At 35.3% G+C, this 16,826-nt stretch overlaps 3 protein-coding genes and 1 non-coding gene across 5 annotated transcripts; 2 read left to right on the forward strand and 2 right to left on the reverse strand.

The window, feature by feature from the left end:
* Positions 1 to 245: 245 nt before the first annotated feature.
* LOC115761875 (ATP synthase-coupling factor 6, mitochondrial) lies at positions 246 to 1,065 on the reverse strand. Its single transcript, XM_030703878.1, has 3 exons — positions 968 to 1,065; positions 620 to 771; positions 246 to 557 (listed from the first exon to the last, which is right to left on the reverse strand). Exons 1-3 carry the CDS (start codon positions 968 to 970, stop codon positions 389 to 391), a joined length of 324 nt encoding a protein of 107 aa, XP_030559738.1. The 5' UTR covers positions 971 to 1,065; the 3' UTR covers positions 246 to 388.
* Positions 1,066 to 1,287: 222 nt separating this feature from the next.
* Positions 1,288 to 3,252, forward strand: LOC115761874 (protein SEC13 homolog). Its single transcript, XM_030703877.1, has 2 exons — positions 1,288 to 1,819; positions 1,954 to 3,252. The coding sequence occupies exons 1-2, from the start codon at positions 1,533 to 1,535 to the stop codon at positions 2,723 to 2,725; spliced, it is 1,059 nt and encodes a 352-aa protein (XP_030559737.1). The 5' UTR covers positions 1,288 to 1,532; the 3' UTR covers positions 2,726 to 3,252.
* A 7,496-nt stretch (positions 3,253 to 10,748) lies between these two features.
* Positions 10,749 to 15,198, forward strand: LOC115761922. Of its 2 annotated transcripts, XM_030703939.1 has the most exons (4): positions 10,749 to 11,242; positions 12,612 to 12,758; positions 14,166 to 14,342; positions 14,409 to 15,198. In XM_030703939.1, the coding sequence occupies exons 1-4, from the start codon at positions 11,098 to 11,100 to the stop codon at positions 14,504 to 14,506; spliced, it is 567 nt and encodes a 188-aa protein (XP_030559799.1). In that variant the 5' UTR covers positions 10,749 to 11,097; the 3' UTR covers positions 14,507 to 15,198. The 2 variants fall into 2 exon arrangements, with proteins under 2 accessions (XP_030559799.1, XP_030559800.1); XM_030703940.1 differs by lacking the exons at positions 10,749 to 11,242; positions 12,612 to 12,758 and adding an exon at positions 13,036 to 13,059.
* A 307-nt stretch (positions 15,199 to 15,505) lies between these two features.
* Positions 15,506 to 15,578, reverse strand: Trnak-cuu. The gene has a single exon. It is a non-coding gene; the product is annotated as a tRNA-Lys (tRNA).
* Positions 15,579 to 16,826: the final 1,248 nt, after the last annotated feature.

The following is a 16,826-nucleotide window of genomic DNA, read 5'->3' on the forward strand; positions in this document are numbered from 1 at the left end:
TCTGCGTTCCTTTAAATTGTCGAAACAAAGGTTTCCCAAATTTACAATAAATCCTGGTATCATGCGATTACTGCAACTGCGACATAGGTCAACGTACATCAATTTTATACCTAATGCCTTTACGACTCATATTTTTGATGCTATAACACTCATGACTCAAATATAGCATTTAAAGATATAAGTTATAAAAAAAACTGATAGATTATGTCTTGTAAGCCTGCCAGCACATTTAATACTACACGATGTACTATATAAGAAGCTTTTTCCGATATCGTGTTTTATTATTGACTTGGTGCCGATTTAATAGTCGCTTGCTTGATTCAAGTTCATACAGGCAGCCCTCTGGATGAGAATAACTTAAAACAATTTAACGAATTCATAGTGTTGTTTAGTTGGCGCCTTGTGATATTGGGTCAATCTTCACATCGGGAAACTTAAATTCGGGAAATTTAAGCATATCGGTCTTTCCATCGCTGCCGTACTGCTTGGCAACACGCTCTAGCTCGTTTTTCAGTTCTCGCTCAATTTCAGGATTAGAGTCGACCAACTTGCCGCCCCTGAAAATAATAAATTATAAATATATGAAGATCGAATGCTCGTATTTTTATTAGCTACTTACGCGCTCTTTTGCTTATATTCGCGAACTTTGTCTAGGAACAGTTGCTGGATGGGATCGGATGCCTTGTTCAGAGCTGGTGCAACTATGGCAATGTTGCGACGTGCCTCAGTGCGTAGAACACGGACACCGGCTAAAATTGATTGCGACAGCATCTGTAATCCGATAAAATAGAATTAATCTTTTTTTGCGGTAGCAATTTGGTAACCTTAAAAGGTTATGTAATCCATTTTACATTTGCAGAGCTTATAGTTTCAAAATATGTATTAACAAGTTTGCATGTGCGGAGTGGTTTATTATTATTATTTCCTTTTTTTTTACTTTTCAAATCAATTTTATGCTTTTTATTACCATATTTTCCTTTTCAAATGCCTCTGTACACTGTATGTGTGGAAATTTGTCAACTGAATAACAGAGTGACAGTAAAATTTGAATATAAAAACGCCAAAGTTCAAAATTGGAATACTAAAATTCATACTTTAACAAAACTAAAATACTTAAAAAATACTGAAATATGTCTAGATCGCCATTCTATTAAGCAAGTTAACCCAAGATTTTATTTAATATAACAAATATATACTCTAAATACTTCATATCGCAATGCAAGCCAATTGAAGGTGTATTAAATTAAGCTAGAAAAAACTATAAATACAAGTAAAACCGTAAATACTTTTTTTGTCAGCCCACATAAGGAACGTCCAAATAAGTCGCATTTGCTCATCTCATAGCGATGAAAATAATTTAAAACTATCGGAAAGTCATTGTGAAGAAATATCGATAGTCTATCAACATCGATAGATTTTGTTTCTGATATCGCATATCGTTTGAAGCTCATTTTCCACGTCAAACGATTGCGAGCCGAAGAGAATAAGCGTTTCTATTTTATATTAGTTGAGTTAAGCTGAGTACAATCGAGATGGTGAGCTTGTTACAGGAAATTGACACAGAGCATGAGGACATGGTTCACCATGCTTCTCTGGATTTCTACGGACTGCTGCTAGCCACCTGTTCGTCAGACGGCAGCGTCCGAATTTTTCACTCACGTAAAAACAACAAGGCGCTTGCTGAACTTAAAGGACACCAGGGGCCAGTATGGCAAGTAGCATGGGCGCATCCTAAGTTTGGCAACATATTAGCATCGTGCTCTTATGATCGCAAAGTAATTATATGGAAATCGACTACACCCAGAGATTGGACTAAGATGTGAGTGTTATGTTTGTATGTACATATGTATTTATGCTAATGACGCTCTCGTTATCTAGTAAAGCCTAGTTTGCATATGTATGTTTCATCATTCATTTGCCTTATACTTCCTTCTTTGATTTGCCGCTTTTCAGATTTGAGTACAGCAATCACGATTCCTCAGTCAACTCCGTGGATTTTGCGCCGCCTGAATACGGTCTAGTTCTAGCGTGTGCCAGCTCAGATGGTTCAATTTCTGTATTGACATGCAACACGGAGTACGGTGTTTGGGATGCAAAAAAGATACCCAATGCACATACAATTGGAGTGAATGCTATTTCCTGGTGCCCGTCACAGGCACCGGATCCGGCTTTTGATCAGCGTGTCACTTCGCGCAATGCAGCAGTTAAACGTTTGGTTAGCGGTGGCTGCGATAATCTCGTCAAGGTTTGGCGTGATGATAACGATCGATGGATTGAAGAACACCGTCTCGAAGCACATTCAGATTGGGTTCGTGATGTGGCATGGGCACCATCAATTGGTTTGCCACGGTTGCAGATAGCCTCGGCCTCACAAGATCGGCATGTTATTATATGGAGCAGCAATGCTGATTTATCGCAGTGGACATCAAGTGTACTGCACACGTTCGACGATGCAGTATGGAGTATTTCCTGGTCCACCACCGGCAACGTTCTGGCCGTAACTGGTGGTGATAACAATGTTTCCTTGTGGAAAGAAAACAGTGAGGGTCAATGGATACGCATTAATTATGAATCAGGCATTGCCATTCAATCGAAACAGCCGCATAATTTACATAATCCCCAACAGCAACCGCAACAGCCATCAAATATACCACTGTCGTCGGACTCTGAACATAGCTCGAACTTATCAAATTCCAACTTGTCAAACTCGCAGCTGTCAAACTAAAAATGTTAAGTAGATCGTGGGTATGGCCCGATTCAATATAAAAATTATGGTCAATATATCTTGATAATGCGAACATATTTTAAATAGAGGAAATACAGTTTTTTTAAATGGTGAGCGTAACCTGACGTTTGGTCGATTTCCAGCATTCTTCACTGCTATAATCGCGTAAAGCGGTACGTTCCAAAATAAAGCAATTACTTTTTTTTTACATTCTTAAAGCTTAGCGGCTCTTAAGCTCTTGTTAAGGTGCCTTTATATTTTAAAATTATTAAAAATTCATTTAATTATGGAAGGCCCTAAATCAATAAAAAAAAAAAGTTGGTTTCATTAATCAAACGCGGTAACAATAAATTGAATTCTGATGCATAGTGTTATTGCCGACCAGGAAATGAACCATATCAACCACAAAGTTCTTGATACTTATGCCGGTTGAGGTAATTTCATTTTATTCATGAGGAAGGAACTTACGCATTTGTATAAACTGGAAACACGTGCCGCAATAAATGGAAGAAAACAAATTAACCAAATGTAATTTGGCGTATATTTTTTTACACGTATATATATATATATATATGTTTATATAATATATATATATATATATATATATATATAATATATATATATATATATATATATATATTTATACAAGCGGGCCTTGCTCGTGGCACGTATAAAATAAATGTTCTCAAAAAGCTTTGAAAATGTTTTTGAAACTGATCGGACGATAAACAAACAACTTCATACAAACGTTTTCCGCCAATTTACCACGTTTGCGGGTGGAATTTCCCAAATTGTTGAAACGCGTTTTAATTAAGTTTTTATGTAGAGCTTTGGAAATACTTTTGAAGCAAATCAGATACCACTTACAACTTCTCCCAAAAAAATCTTTGAATCGTATTTCTAACGAAGGAGTTTAAATTTTGCGAAAACTGTGAAACACGTCTCAAATTATTTTCCATATAGATCCTTGAAAATGAATTTGAGGGCGAAACGTCATCCATCAAATCTTTGACCCCCATTTCCACCAGGGAGGAATAAATTTTTGGAAACGTGTGAAACACCCCTCAAATGAATTTGAACAAAGAACTTTGAAATTGAGTTTGAGGCCGATCGGATGGTACGCTTAAAAGTTTCATATAAATGTTTTTCGCGATTTTTCCATACTTCCGGGTGGAATTATGCTGTTTGGTTGTATTGTTTTTATTGCTGTGTACATGTGCTGCTATTTTAATTGTTTTTCTTTTCAGTATCGATTTGTTGTTGGTTTGTCTGTTGAGTAGAGGCAGAGGCAAGTAGAAGTGGTATATTACTAAGTAGTTCGAATTTATTTTTATCACTAATAAAGCAAACGAGCGCGAAATACTGCTGCACATATAAATGCGCGGAATTTATCAACGTCCGACTAATATATCATATAGCTGTATCTACTATGTAATATATATCCTTTCAAAACAAATCCCTTAAGACCATAATTGAGCACAATTCTACAAGGTTCTTGAATCTTAGGTGTGCCGGTGTCATTAATTGCTTACAGTCCCAAGGTGACATTTTAATGGTTAAAACTGAAGCAATATTCTGATTGGCATGGTAATTGAATTTAAATAATTAAAATTAATCCAATCAAGTTTAGACCGGGTTTAATTTAAATTCTAATTAAAAATCAATCAATCAATCAATATAGCTTTTCAAGGCCTCAGAAAATTGATTTAGAACAGTGACAGTCACATGAATACAATTTCTCAATTCTCAAAAAAAGTTTAATCTACAAAGTGTTTTTAAATTGACTAGTAGTATTGATCATACAACTAGGAGAAAAGTTGGTGAGCTAGTTGTGACTGCACAAGCACCAATGTAAACAAGTAAGAGGTTCTAGTCGGGAGCTCCCGACTAGGGGATATCCTGAACCCTCTTCTTCCAACACCAAATGCAAATATGTATACTATTCTAGAAGCTACATGTTAAGTTTGGGGACTCTAGCTCTTATTATTTACCAAAATTGCCTAAAAAACAGGATGGAGGACCTATATCTAAAATTTCAAGTTTTTAGCTCTTATAGGTTCTGATATCCTTGCGTTCATACATACGGATGGACGGACGGACAGACAGACGGACATGGCTAGATCGACTCGGCTGCTGATCAAGAATATATATACTTTATGGGGTCGGAGATGCTTCCTTCTGCCTGTTATATATATTTACATTTTGCACAAATACAATATGCAATATATACCCATTATTAATGGGTTCAGGGTATTAAGAGAAGAAGAATCATAAACATACACTTTGAGAAATGTAGATGCAATTGATTGGCCGAACACTAACGTTGCATTGCGTTCAAATCAGCCTGTAGACGTGAGAAATGTAGGAGACTAGCGTATGAAATAATAAGTTTTACATCATTCGCATACATAACTACATGACCATGTGATATAACAGATAGGAGATTGTTTATTATAAAGGTCCAAGATGAACACATGTCTCAGCTTTACTCTTTGGGTCCTACCTTTTGTATAGGAAACTAATCCAAAGCTAAAGAGGCGGAGGCAAACCTAATCGGTTAAGTTTAAGAAGTAAAATATCATGGTGGACAGAGTCAGGCGCCTTACTGAAGTAAATGACATCAGTTTGCATTTTCGAAAGAAAAGCATCATTTACCAAGGAAGTAAATTCAAGCAGGTTGATCGTGGTTGACCGATTCTTTAAGAATTTATGTTCAACAGGGGAGACAACTGATTTGCAGGAATGTTGCAAAGTCCAAGTGATTAATTTTCCAAAAAATTTAGAGATAGCGGACAGTTTTGCATGCCCCTGTAATATTTCAGACTTTCCACTTTACTTGAGGAGAGGAATGTTATAAGATTCTTTCCAAAGAGATGGAAAGACGGAATATTCAAGGGATTTATTAAAAAGTTTTAACATTGGACGAAGAAAGGTAGAGCTACACTCCTTGAGTAGACAACTAGGCATATTGTCAGGCCCAGGAGGGTCAGCAGATTTAAAAGAATTTGGAGCAGAAAGGAAAAAGGAATGGGAAATAGTAGGAGTGTAAAAATTATTATTACGACAGAGAGCGGAGTAAGTTGATTGGAAAAAATAAGCAAAAAGGTTAGCAGTATCAGAAACATTGCTAGCTTTATTCATTCCAAGAGAAAAAGAAGATGGAAATTGGATGGATTGAAGATTTAAGTTTTGTACGAGTTTCTTATTTTCAAAGCTCTATATAAAAACTTAATGTTGAAACTTAATGAGTTTTATCGATTTGGGAAATTGCACCCACAACAGGGGTTAATTAGCGAAAAACGTTTGTATTAAAGTTATTTGTTTACCGTCCAATGAGTTTCAAAATCATTTTGAACCCGGCAAGGCCGGGTTATACCCGCTAGTAACATATGTTAGTTACTATGTTCTACGTCCTTCTTAATCGAATTTAAAAATATCAGCGCTATTTTGAAATTTCGTTATTATTATTATATCTGTCTGTTTTTGTTTGAGCTCTCTGAGCAGATTTTGGGGCTGTGCTTGTAGACTTTTTGTTGGGCGTTCTTAATTATAAGCATAACTACAGGTTGGGCCTCCCCGTATAGCTCTATGCGGTAAATTTTTATATGTGACTTAGGCGCTCAGCACTCACACTAATTGTAGACTAGTACGGGCCGTGCAACAGAAATGGGAGAACTGTGGTGATGTCATGGATGGCGTGCACCTGAGCCGTCATCAATATTACAGAGTCAACAACCAAGAAACCTAGGCATACCATGGGGCTCGTGGTACTGCATGAAACGTTCGCTTGCGGCCAAAACATACTTCGAAACGAGCTCGTTTCCCGTACTCAGCGTGCTTTAATCGCGCATTTCGTTCTTCACCATTATCCTTCTCACAGGACTAGGACCGAGCGCATTGCTTGAAATTGTTACAAGAGTTTTCTTAGTATGCGCCATTGATTTTTTCGTTTCTAATTTTCGAATTTTTGGGCTGTTTGTGTTTAGGTTCCTTTAGCACTTTCACTTTTGTATGCACGTACGCATTTGCATGTTTCTTGACATACTGGGTGCTCGGCTTTGAACTTTTATGTAAATTGTATAAATTTTATTTATCATATGTATGTCTGTATGTGTTGCTACCATATATATATATGTATATCCTGTACATCCACGCCAAATAAAGTGTTCTGATAATAAGTTTAGGCCCAATGGAGGCGTGGCGAATCTTTTTGAATTTCAGAGCTAGAACAACCTTTTTTGAAATATAGAATCTAAAAATCAATCGATAAATCGATATATCCGATTAAACGAGTAATCTGTTGTAAGCTGTTATTGGACTGTGTATTATACACCTCGAAAGAATTTGGGTACCCCCAGTAACATTTTCCATAGTGTAGAGGCAAAGGAAGGACGGACAGTGCGATTATCGATTTCAATATAAAAATGAAAGCTATCGATTTTCAAAAAAGATAAACTTGCCTTTAGCGTGCCTTAAGAGGACATAGGTCTTAATCTTAATCTTAATCGACACATTCATTGAAATATTAAAATATTGAAAATCGGCAGTATAGGCTACGGAATTGAGTCATTCGACTCATCGCCGGATATCCCTAGCTCGCCCGCAACTCCATCTACCACAGAGTCCTTAATGGACCTTCAATGGGTTGGTTCGGTTATTTGGTAGACCCTTTTGTGGATTCGGTTGCAAAAGGCATATACAATCAAATGCTTTATTATGTATTTCTTCGTCAAGTCAAGTAAAATGAAAAGAATCTGATCTATTTTTATTTTATATAAACTTAAAGGGCCTAAATAAAATAATATATTATTGCTGTGGGGTCTTATTTTGCTTATAATAAAAAATCTTCTAAGTCGTACTTTTGCAAAGGTAATTAATTGTCGGTTTTTCGAAGATTTCTTAAAAAGACCAAAAATTTAAAATCGTCGGTTTCAGTAAAAGAATTCACTGACCAAGCTTAGCTCTGAGCATGGGTGTAGCTCACCGGACTAAAATTCTCCCTGTAACGGGTCAGTGATTTTCCATTCCTATCCTCCATCATTAGCTCTTGCTTTTTAATTAATATATTTAAAAAGAGGCCGGCTGGACTGACAAATGAAGTCCCTCTTTGTGTCGGCGATGTTATTAGAAATTTTACTCTGTTTAGGCTTCTAACTCTTAATTTTTGTCTTACAAAATGAAATTATATTGAAAGGAGGGAAATGCCGATAAACTACGCAGGAATTATTCAATTTATTCCGTGCGCTTTCACATTTTGTACACTAGGCTTGTATATTTTTCACTATTTTGGTGTTTCCTTTTATGTTTAAAGGTCAAATGCCTCTACTGCGAACACGAATAATAAAGCGAAAAATCAAAAAACTGCCCACAGGCCTTGCTTAGTCTCCCCATGGAATATAAAACTCACTGGACCCTACACATATATACAATATCTATATGTATACATGCATATAGGCACAAGAGTGAGTAGGTTTGTATATTTGTTTGGTTCTTTGCAGTGCTAGGTTGGCCTTAAGGGTTGTGTACTATGAAATTTTCGCGATAAGGGCGTAAGAATAAAAGTATAAGACTTGCTCGTGGCGAGCTTTGAACTCCATTCCTATCTATTTGTAAATATGTTCAAATTCATGGCAAGTTTTGAGCTCCACTTCTATCTTAATATTATTAAGATCCGCCGAATAAAGACCCGTAAATTGGAATCAACGGAGTTGGAATCATCTAAAAGAGAAGGATATATTTTCAAAAACGACGAAACTTATAATTTCGAGTTGGATATTGCGAAAAGTGTGAAACGAATTTGTTATGTTTCAGGCAAATTAGACAAGTTTCAAACATCAATAAAAAAATCGCATTTTTCACCAAGGAAGCTTTAATTCTGCAACTGTGAAACAAGTTTCAAATGAATTTTCATAAAGATTCTAAGTAATCAATTTGAACCCGAAACACCACAGTCCAAATCTTTAACTCCCGTTTCCACCAAAGGGGTGGAAATGAGTTTGAACGAATTTAATTGAAAATGAGTGTGACGCAAAACAAACAATTTCGAAACAATTGTTAACCTCTATTTCGCATGCCTTATCTTGATATTGATCCGAATACGCTTACTTAATATGCATGTAGGAAACCGGAGCATTTGGAATACGGCTCTGGAACAGAGCATTCTGGGTATAGGTGCAATTAGACTTGACGATAATATGAAATTAAAGTACCCAAAATTAGCGTTCACTCAAGAGTTGATGTGGATGGGTTGGGTTCTGGTTTCACTGCGTAAATATGATGACCTCTTAGCATGCTCATGGCCAACTCCACAGATTTCGTGAGGAAATTATATACTCGCTCAGTTGGGCACTTTGCATTTGCTGGCTATGTCGCACTAATTAATCATCAGTTAAGAATAACATGGCAGCCAGATTGTGGACAAAGAAATGGTTCCTTAATTACTAGGCTCCACGTATAGCTGCAGCTATCCAATTTTGAATTTACTCCTTTTGTGTGGCTTTTGGCAAGTTCGTGCTTGTTCTGTATAATTTGCCTAGGATTTGCGCCAGAAAATTTATCAATAATGCCAAAAAGAAATATATATACATTTCATTTCACGAGAGAGCTATGGTGGTAACTGCACGTTGGCACATGAGTGTATAAGACATAATTTATTGGGGTACCGAAGATTTTTGAATATATTTTGTTTATATAGTTGTTTGATCTAGCCCGATCAAAACAATCGTTTACAAGAGTGACATACCCCGAACTGAATAGATTCCCATCTTTTACATACTTGATGCACTAAGGGGCACTAGATGAACAACTGAGATAGTATGCACATACATAGAGCACTGTGGTTTTTTTTTGCCTTTTTAGCCGTTCGTGAAATCCATTTATTGGATATGCAAATGCTGATTTGTAAAATTGGCAATTTCAAAATGGTGGGCGTGGCACGCAACCTTTCCAAGAGAGGCAAAAGCAACAAGCGCCCACTCAGAATTGATGGTAGTGCAAGTGAAATGTAATTAGAGCCACGACCCGAAAGCCGGGCAAAGAAGAACAAAAATAATGGCTAAAATAAGTATTTGATGTTGTTTTAGCAAAACTGGCTACTCTTGATGTTGTTGCTCTTGTGATTGTTGTTGTTGTTGTTGTTGTTGTGCGTGCTAATGCCACCCTTTATTGTTGTGTGTGACTTGTGCACGTATTAGATGAAGGTTTCAAAACTAGGCTATGCAATGGCTCTAATGACTTCGCCATTATAATAATACACACATAGAGTTACACCAGGGCGAGGACGAGGTTGCCACGAGGCCGCATCGACTTTAACGCAACAACAATAAAAAAATAGCACGAAGGTAAGAATACACAAAAAAATTCGTCTTCGTTAACGCAACTAACACGAAGCCAGCACAAGTGCGTTACAGTTTAGTTTATGAGCACATACATACATATATATATATATATATATATATATATATATATATGACTATATTTTTATATTTATTATATATTTGTATATATTTATATATATTTATATATAGTAGATACTCTGAAAACGCGACCAAACTCAAATTTCGAGTTAGCAAAGTTCAAAAGAAACCTCAGATTTTCGCATCGTCGCGTCTGTGTACCCCACTTTTCAAAGACGCTTCTCCACGCCCTCAACCCCCATCAATGTTAGTTAAAGGCGTTAATTGACAATTTTTTAATAAAACATATTTTTATTAAAAGCAATTGGGCTTATTGTGAGAAAGCATTAAAACAAATACAAGTATACACATACATATTTACATATTTCGCAATATACTCCTTCGAGCCGTTTTAAGCTCTGTGAGAGTATGCAGGCTTCGTAGTCAGGTTTATCAAATTTTGGTGCTCCATGAGAGCGGACTGGGGCTCAAGGGTAGGCCCGCGGACCAGCGCGAGAGAGTAGTAAGTCCCTTTCGAGCCGTTGAGCCGTACCATGCAGTTAGTGTAGAAAACTTAAGCTACGTGTGCCTCAGGAAATTCATCACTTGAATTTCGAACGCGCAGGCGACTGGTTCGTTGCTTTGTTGGGTCAGATCCTTAGAATATCCAAATAGAAAAGTGAAATATAAGGTGTACAAATCTATTGCTTAGTTGCTTGGTAACAATACTTTTCTGAAACTGAACACACAATTTTTGACTAAATCAACGGATTAAAGCAATTTGTTTTCGTGTGCTCACAATTATTGTTGTGCAAAAATTGTTGCTCAAGTACATCGGAGACTAAAAATACGTTTAGACTCTTCAAAGATATAGTGCGTGCGAACTCTCTTGTAGTCGTAAGCGATAAAATAATTTATATAAAAGTTGTAGTTTGGCGCCTAATTTTGCCTACTTGCGCTCGCTGAAAGTGCACTAAAATGCAGCCCTTGAAGCGATTCACACAGTGTGGCAGCCTGACTATGCTCTTCGGAGTCTTCATCATACTCTTTGGGGTGAGCTCCACGGCCTTAACTACATTCGGCAAGACCAATAATCAACCGCCGCCCACGCAAGGTCCCATAAGTAAGTAGAACTCGTAGACGAAGCCAAGGTAAAAGGAATTCTAGCAATAGCAGAATTTTTGTGTTTCACTTGAAACCGTTTTTTACAGTCGCATATTTTTTTGTGGCTGCTATGTATGTATGTACTATGTAACAAATTGTATGTTACGGAATTTGAAATTGAGTTAAAAAAAAAAAAGTAGTACATTTCTTGGGGTGCCAAAAATGCAATACCCTTGGATACATAACGCACACGTGCAGTATATTTTAATACCTTATTGCTCAGTTTGCTTAAGGTATCCATTTTATCAATCTTTACATACTCTATATGCATATATTTATTTTTTTATTATTTATTATTTCAAAACAACGTCTCCAAAAAGTAGATGTGTATATATGCCTTGCTGTTTTTATACAAATAGTGTTTTTAAAGAAAAATTATTTATTTTTATCAAAATTCCGAATATGTCAAGAAACAAAAAATATAGAGCCAATGCAATTAAGGTACTACCTTGTTATTCAAACAAATAACAAGAAATAACAATCTTACTTCCCTAATACCAAAAAATGAGCGTTACCCTGCTTCAGCTCCCTAGCGCCTAATGACATGCCATGTCTGGCACCTCGACTAGCTAGTACAAATAAGTAAACCGTTTTTCCGGCTTTGAACTCCAGCATAAATCAGAAATTGATCAAACAAGTCAATCAAATGCAATGACAACAATGCTAATAGCAGACAAATCGGTCAAATTATCGGAGTATCACGCGCAGTGTAAGCCAGGAGAAGCGGGGGGGAATGTGCAGATATGTAAATATATTGTTAATGACTATGGCGTATATAAGAATCAAGAATCAAGAGTTTTGCTTCAAATTGTATCTGTACGAAATTAATTTTTTTAAGGACATTTGTAATGAGCTTTCACCGGAAACTTTGCCCATTCATTTATTCGCAGCTTGCGACCAAGCAGTGTGGATTTTGCGGAAAGTATTAGGCAATTATCAGATGAATTCTAACAAAGATTTTTGAAAAAAAGTTACAATTCAATAGGATGAAACTTAAACCTACAAAAATATCTTTGATCTGCATTTTCTATCCAAGAGGGTTGAATTTTATGAGAACTATAAAAAACTTCTCAAATCAATTTTAACAAAAGTTCTTTAAAATAAGTTGGAGGCCGATCGCATGACCGTCTTATCGCCGTTTTCCCACACTTCGTGGTGAAACTACATACGAAGGGTAACTATAAAAACATTTGTGCGTTGATCAGCAAGCACTCAGTCAGTCAGTCAGTCAGTCAGTCAATCAGGACATAGTTTTATATATAAAGATAATCAAAATGTGTGCTTATAGAATCATTAATTTGTATTACGTTGATTTATTTACTTTTCAGTCAAAGGTCGCGAGTGCAGCACCCACGATGACTGCTCAACAACAGAACGCACCAGTTGTGTAAAGGACCCCAATGACTACAAGATGCGTTGCCTATGTGGAGATGATTCGCCGCCCTCGAATGGACTCTGTCCAGATGTGCTCAAAGGTAGAAACATTTTTATGCCTTAGCTAGTACGTACCTAATTGGGAGGCATGCACATTACATTTATAATTCAAGAGCCCACCCTCTTGGCAGCAAGCTGTTTTGTTTGTCAGTAACTCAAGTACGAAGGGGTTGCAAATGAGAATTAAACAAAGCACCATCATATATGTACATCATTCTCAAACATTTTGATGGAGACCTTTTAATTTTTCAAGATTTCGGCCTAAGTTACAAACACGATGTGCTCGGGCAGCACGTTATCAGACTGTATTTACTATAAAATCATATACGAATTGTGAATATCGTAAGTGTATGAAACTTTTTTATTTGCCATCCGCTCGGCCTTTGACTCATTTTTAATGACCTTTGTGAAAATTAATTAATGACGTGTTTCACACGGATTTGTAAAAAAACGTTTATTTTTCGCTTTATGGCTTTATTACTAAAATGTCAGCAAAAAATGATTTCAACTTTTAGTTCTTGAATCTATTGACTTCTAACGCATGAGAGTAAACTTAAACTGCTCAAGGCTCGTAAATACCAGCCATATATGTAAATAAAACATTCCGTTTGTCAGTTTTATTAGACTATTTTGAGAACATAGAGTATTTCCTACAAAACTAAAAATGCACCTGGCTGTTCCATTGGAATCTATATGACATTTTAGTATAATAGCCCAGTCTGCTTATTTATTATTTGCTGTTGTAATTTTTTTGCCATTGTTTTGTAACATTACTTACCACATACAAGATGCGATGTTGAAAGCGACATCGGGAGAGATTTTCGTTATGGTAGCGTAATGTCAAATTTATTTGAGAATGTCGTGACTCAAACGGCAAGGCATGAAATCGCCGCAGTGCCAATTTGTGACATGCACAGCTCAGAAAATTGCAAATATACTTACATATTACATGTTAATATTCTGACTCCGGGCATTTTAAGTATGTATGATTGTTCATAAAATTATACCATACCAACGTACGCTACACATATATATTTATATATTTATATTATTTTACTTATATGAAAAAGTCTTCAAAGCAATTAAATTCTATGTGGCTGAAGCTTTGAAACTAATACATTAATATCAGCTGCCCTATTGCATTTACATATATAGACTTGATAAAGTCATTATCCCGTCTTAATTAATGCAGAAATATATTTAATAATTTAATCGCAAAAGGCAAGGATACAATCGAATAATTGCATTTATAACAAATTTTAGTTTTATTATTTTAAGTAGCCGCTTATAAACTATTGTCCAATCATATATCTCAAGTTAACCTTCTATAAACAGAGATAGGTTTTTACATTTAAAGAAATATGGAAAAAGCTTGTTTTTAAAGATTAGTTCCTTTAGATTATTCTGTTATTATAAATAGGCTTACTCAAGTGTTTATCCCCTTCCAGGTCTGCGGCATAGATGCAACAGCAATCACGAGTGTGAAGATGGGATGGTTTGTCAATTCGAAAACAATAATCGTACCATTGGGGTTTCCAAGTTCATGTCGAGTAAAACTAAACTGTGTCTTTGTGATAATGATAATGGCTATGTGGAGGACATTTTACATGACATTTGCAGTGGTGGTGAGTTTCAATGCAAAATTCCACTTAATCAATAAAAATTTAATTTATTTTTTTGATATTTTTAAGCTAATCATCAATATCTGGTTAACCTTTTGGTATCACTCTTCTCTTTGCTGACACCGTTTTTTTTCTCAGCTCATATGAGCATGAGGAAGCATTTCTAGAAGGCTTCTTAAGCCACGGCTAACAAATCCCAATCTAATGTTTACGGTAATGTCTTTAGGTGATCCATCGAATGTGCCTCAATAAATCAACAACCATAGTTCGAAACTTTAAATGCTCCAATAGTGCTCTCTAAATTCAGTAAGCTATTAAATTAGCTATACAAATGGTGAAACTCCACATTTTGGTAGTCATTAGCCTAAATGTCGTTATATTCTATAAGTTTCATAAGTACCACCGTCAAATTTATTCGCTTCTCACACAAGTCGCGTTATACATCGTATACATATTATATTCTATTATATTATATTATATTATATTAATGGTTTTTATAAATCCCGTAACAATAGGCAATACTTAATTAATACATTAATGAATAAATGTTGCCTGAAATTAAATTTTATTCAATTTAATATGTAGAAAACTTAGCACTTATCTATACAAGTTGTCTGTATGTTCAACATAAATCAAATAAATAAAAGCACGGAATAAATTCGAAATATATTCTGTAATTGTAGGTACAAATTTCTCAATTTACTATGACAACATTAACACGTATGCACGTGGAAAACTTTTAATATGTAGTTCACAGTTAAAATCTAAAGGACTTGTGAGTCTCGACTTTGCTTAAAAAATACCATAGTTGCATCCAAGAACATTTTTGTACTTTATAATTAAGTCTTGCCCATTAAGCAAAATTTTTCCGTAGCTGTTTAATTTTATTAAATAAAATTAAAACAAAAAATACCCTGTTTTATTTTACAATCTAGAGAATATTATTGAACCGGTCAGGTTCGCTTAACGGTATCAATTTCAAAATACAAGCAACATGGATCATATCGTCATATCGTCCAAGCTTCTATAAAGTTTTGTTTGTCAGGATTTAATAATCTAAATGTTTTTGACTTCTGTGTACGACTATAGGACTAGCCATCAGTGATATTTTATCGCTTCATAATTAAAAAACTTTCCTATAGGAAAATTAACAGCAAAAAAGTTTTCGCCCAACGTGGGGCTCGAACCCACGACCCTGAGATTAAGAGTCTCATGCTCTACCGACTGAGCTAGCCGGGCTGTTAAGCCAATTGCGTCAAATTCCAATAAGAAAAGAATGCATGATTTTATGAAACAGAATCTAATAAATATATTTTATTTTACAAAGTAATAAAATTGCACAAGCATATTTTATGATTCATTGAATTTGTATTTAGTTGCTTTTTTCTTACGGATACACAATGCTAACAACATTCTTCCATTGCTAAATTACTCAATGGCATTTCGCTAAACCTAAAAGCTCACACTTGACATTGTTTTCACATAAAAAGCTCTGTTCGGAAGCTTTTTTGGTTGCCATCAGCTTCCTATGCTTGGACAGGTATATATCTAACGCTACAACAGGTGTTTTTAAGTTGACTCAAAAATAATGACTCAAAAAATAATCGTTGATTGCGGTAAATAAATACAAATTATTTAATTGTTAACTGCTGTCATTGTGCTATAAATTTATTTTAAAAATTAAATTTGTAAATTTGAGTAATCCTTCAAAAATCCAGTCGTTTTATCGATATTTAGGAATTGTTACGAGATAATATATATATATTTAAATTTAATAGTCTATAGTTTCTGTAGTTGCCGAGATCGACGAGCTGATACACACGTATCGCCGGATATATCAAAGTCGAATCAGCTCGTCGTCCTGATCTAGAATATATATACTTTATTGGATTGCCTGTTTCATGCATTTGTACAAAACTAATATACACGCTTTACTCGTTTTAATGACTAACTAATTGGATTGAGAACTGGAGTTATTGGGCGAAACTTTTGTCGTCAATAATGAAATTATTTTGCTTACATTTTAAAACTTGTTATTTTGTAAAGTGGCACCAAAATAATAGTTTTCATTTTCATTTTCAAGTAACTTAAAACATTTAATACATACATAAACTGAATTGGTGAAGCCACGTTCAAGTGTTACGAGCTGCTTTTGAAAACATTTTTGCTGAAGCTTTGAATAAGTTTATATTAATGTAAGTTGGAGCCCAAGATGTGTTGTACAGGTGTCGAATGAGTTGTCGATAAAAAACTGATGAATTCGAAGCTGTTTAATTTTATGCATTCCAAAAAAAATAAGACAACTTTCTTGATCATTTTTCGAAAATAGTCAGGTATTGGGTTCTTTTTTTCTTTTAACACCAATATCGTGGTAGTAAACATACATTGCTACAAAACAATCTAGCCAAACCATTAATATCGGACTTTAATACTTATCATCAAAGACATTACATTCATAATATTCTTGAAAGCAGACAATCTTTATAA

Source organism: Drosophila novamexicana, unplaced genomic scaffold, assembly GCF_003285875.2.
Source record: "Drosophila novamexicana strain 15010-1031.04,08,12 unplaced genomic scaffold, DnovRS2.1 tig00000512-arrow-arrow-pilon, whole genome shotgun sequence".
In the NCBI taxonomy this organism is placed as follows: domain Eukaryota; kingdom Metazoa; phylum Arthropoda; class Insecta; order Diptera; family Drosophilidae; genus Drosophila; species Drosophila novamexicana.

Coding starts and splice junctions, on each gene's coding strand:
- LOC115761875 (XM_030703878.1), bottom strand. Junction 558..619: donor GAATATAAGCAAAAGAGCGC/GTAAGTAGCTAA, acceptor TATTATTTTCAG/GGGCGGCAAGTTGGTCGACT.
- LOC115761874 (XM_030703877.1), top strand. CDS start 1,533: ATGGTGAGCTTGTTACAGGAAATTGACACAGAGCATGAGGACATGGTT. Junction 1,820..1,953: donor CCCAGAGATTGGACTAAGAT/GTGAGTGTTATG, acceptor GCCGCTTTTCAG/ATTTGAGTACAGCAATCACG.
- LOC115761922 (XM_030703939.1), top strand. CDS start 11,098: ATGCAGCCCTTGAAGCGATTCACACAGTGTGGCAGCCTGACTATGCTC. Junction 12,759..14,165: donor CTGTCCAGATGTGCTCAAAG/GTAGAAACATTT, acceptor ATCCCCTTCCAG/GTCTGCGGCATAGATGCAAC. Junction 14,343..14,408: donor ACATGACATTTGCAGTGGTG/GTGAGTTTCAAT, acceptor GATATTTTTAAG/CTAATCATCAATATCTGGTT.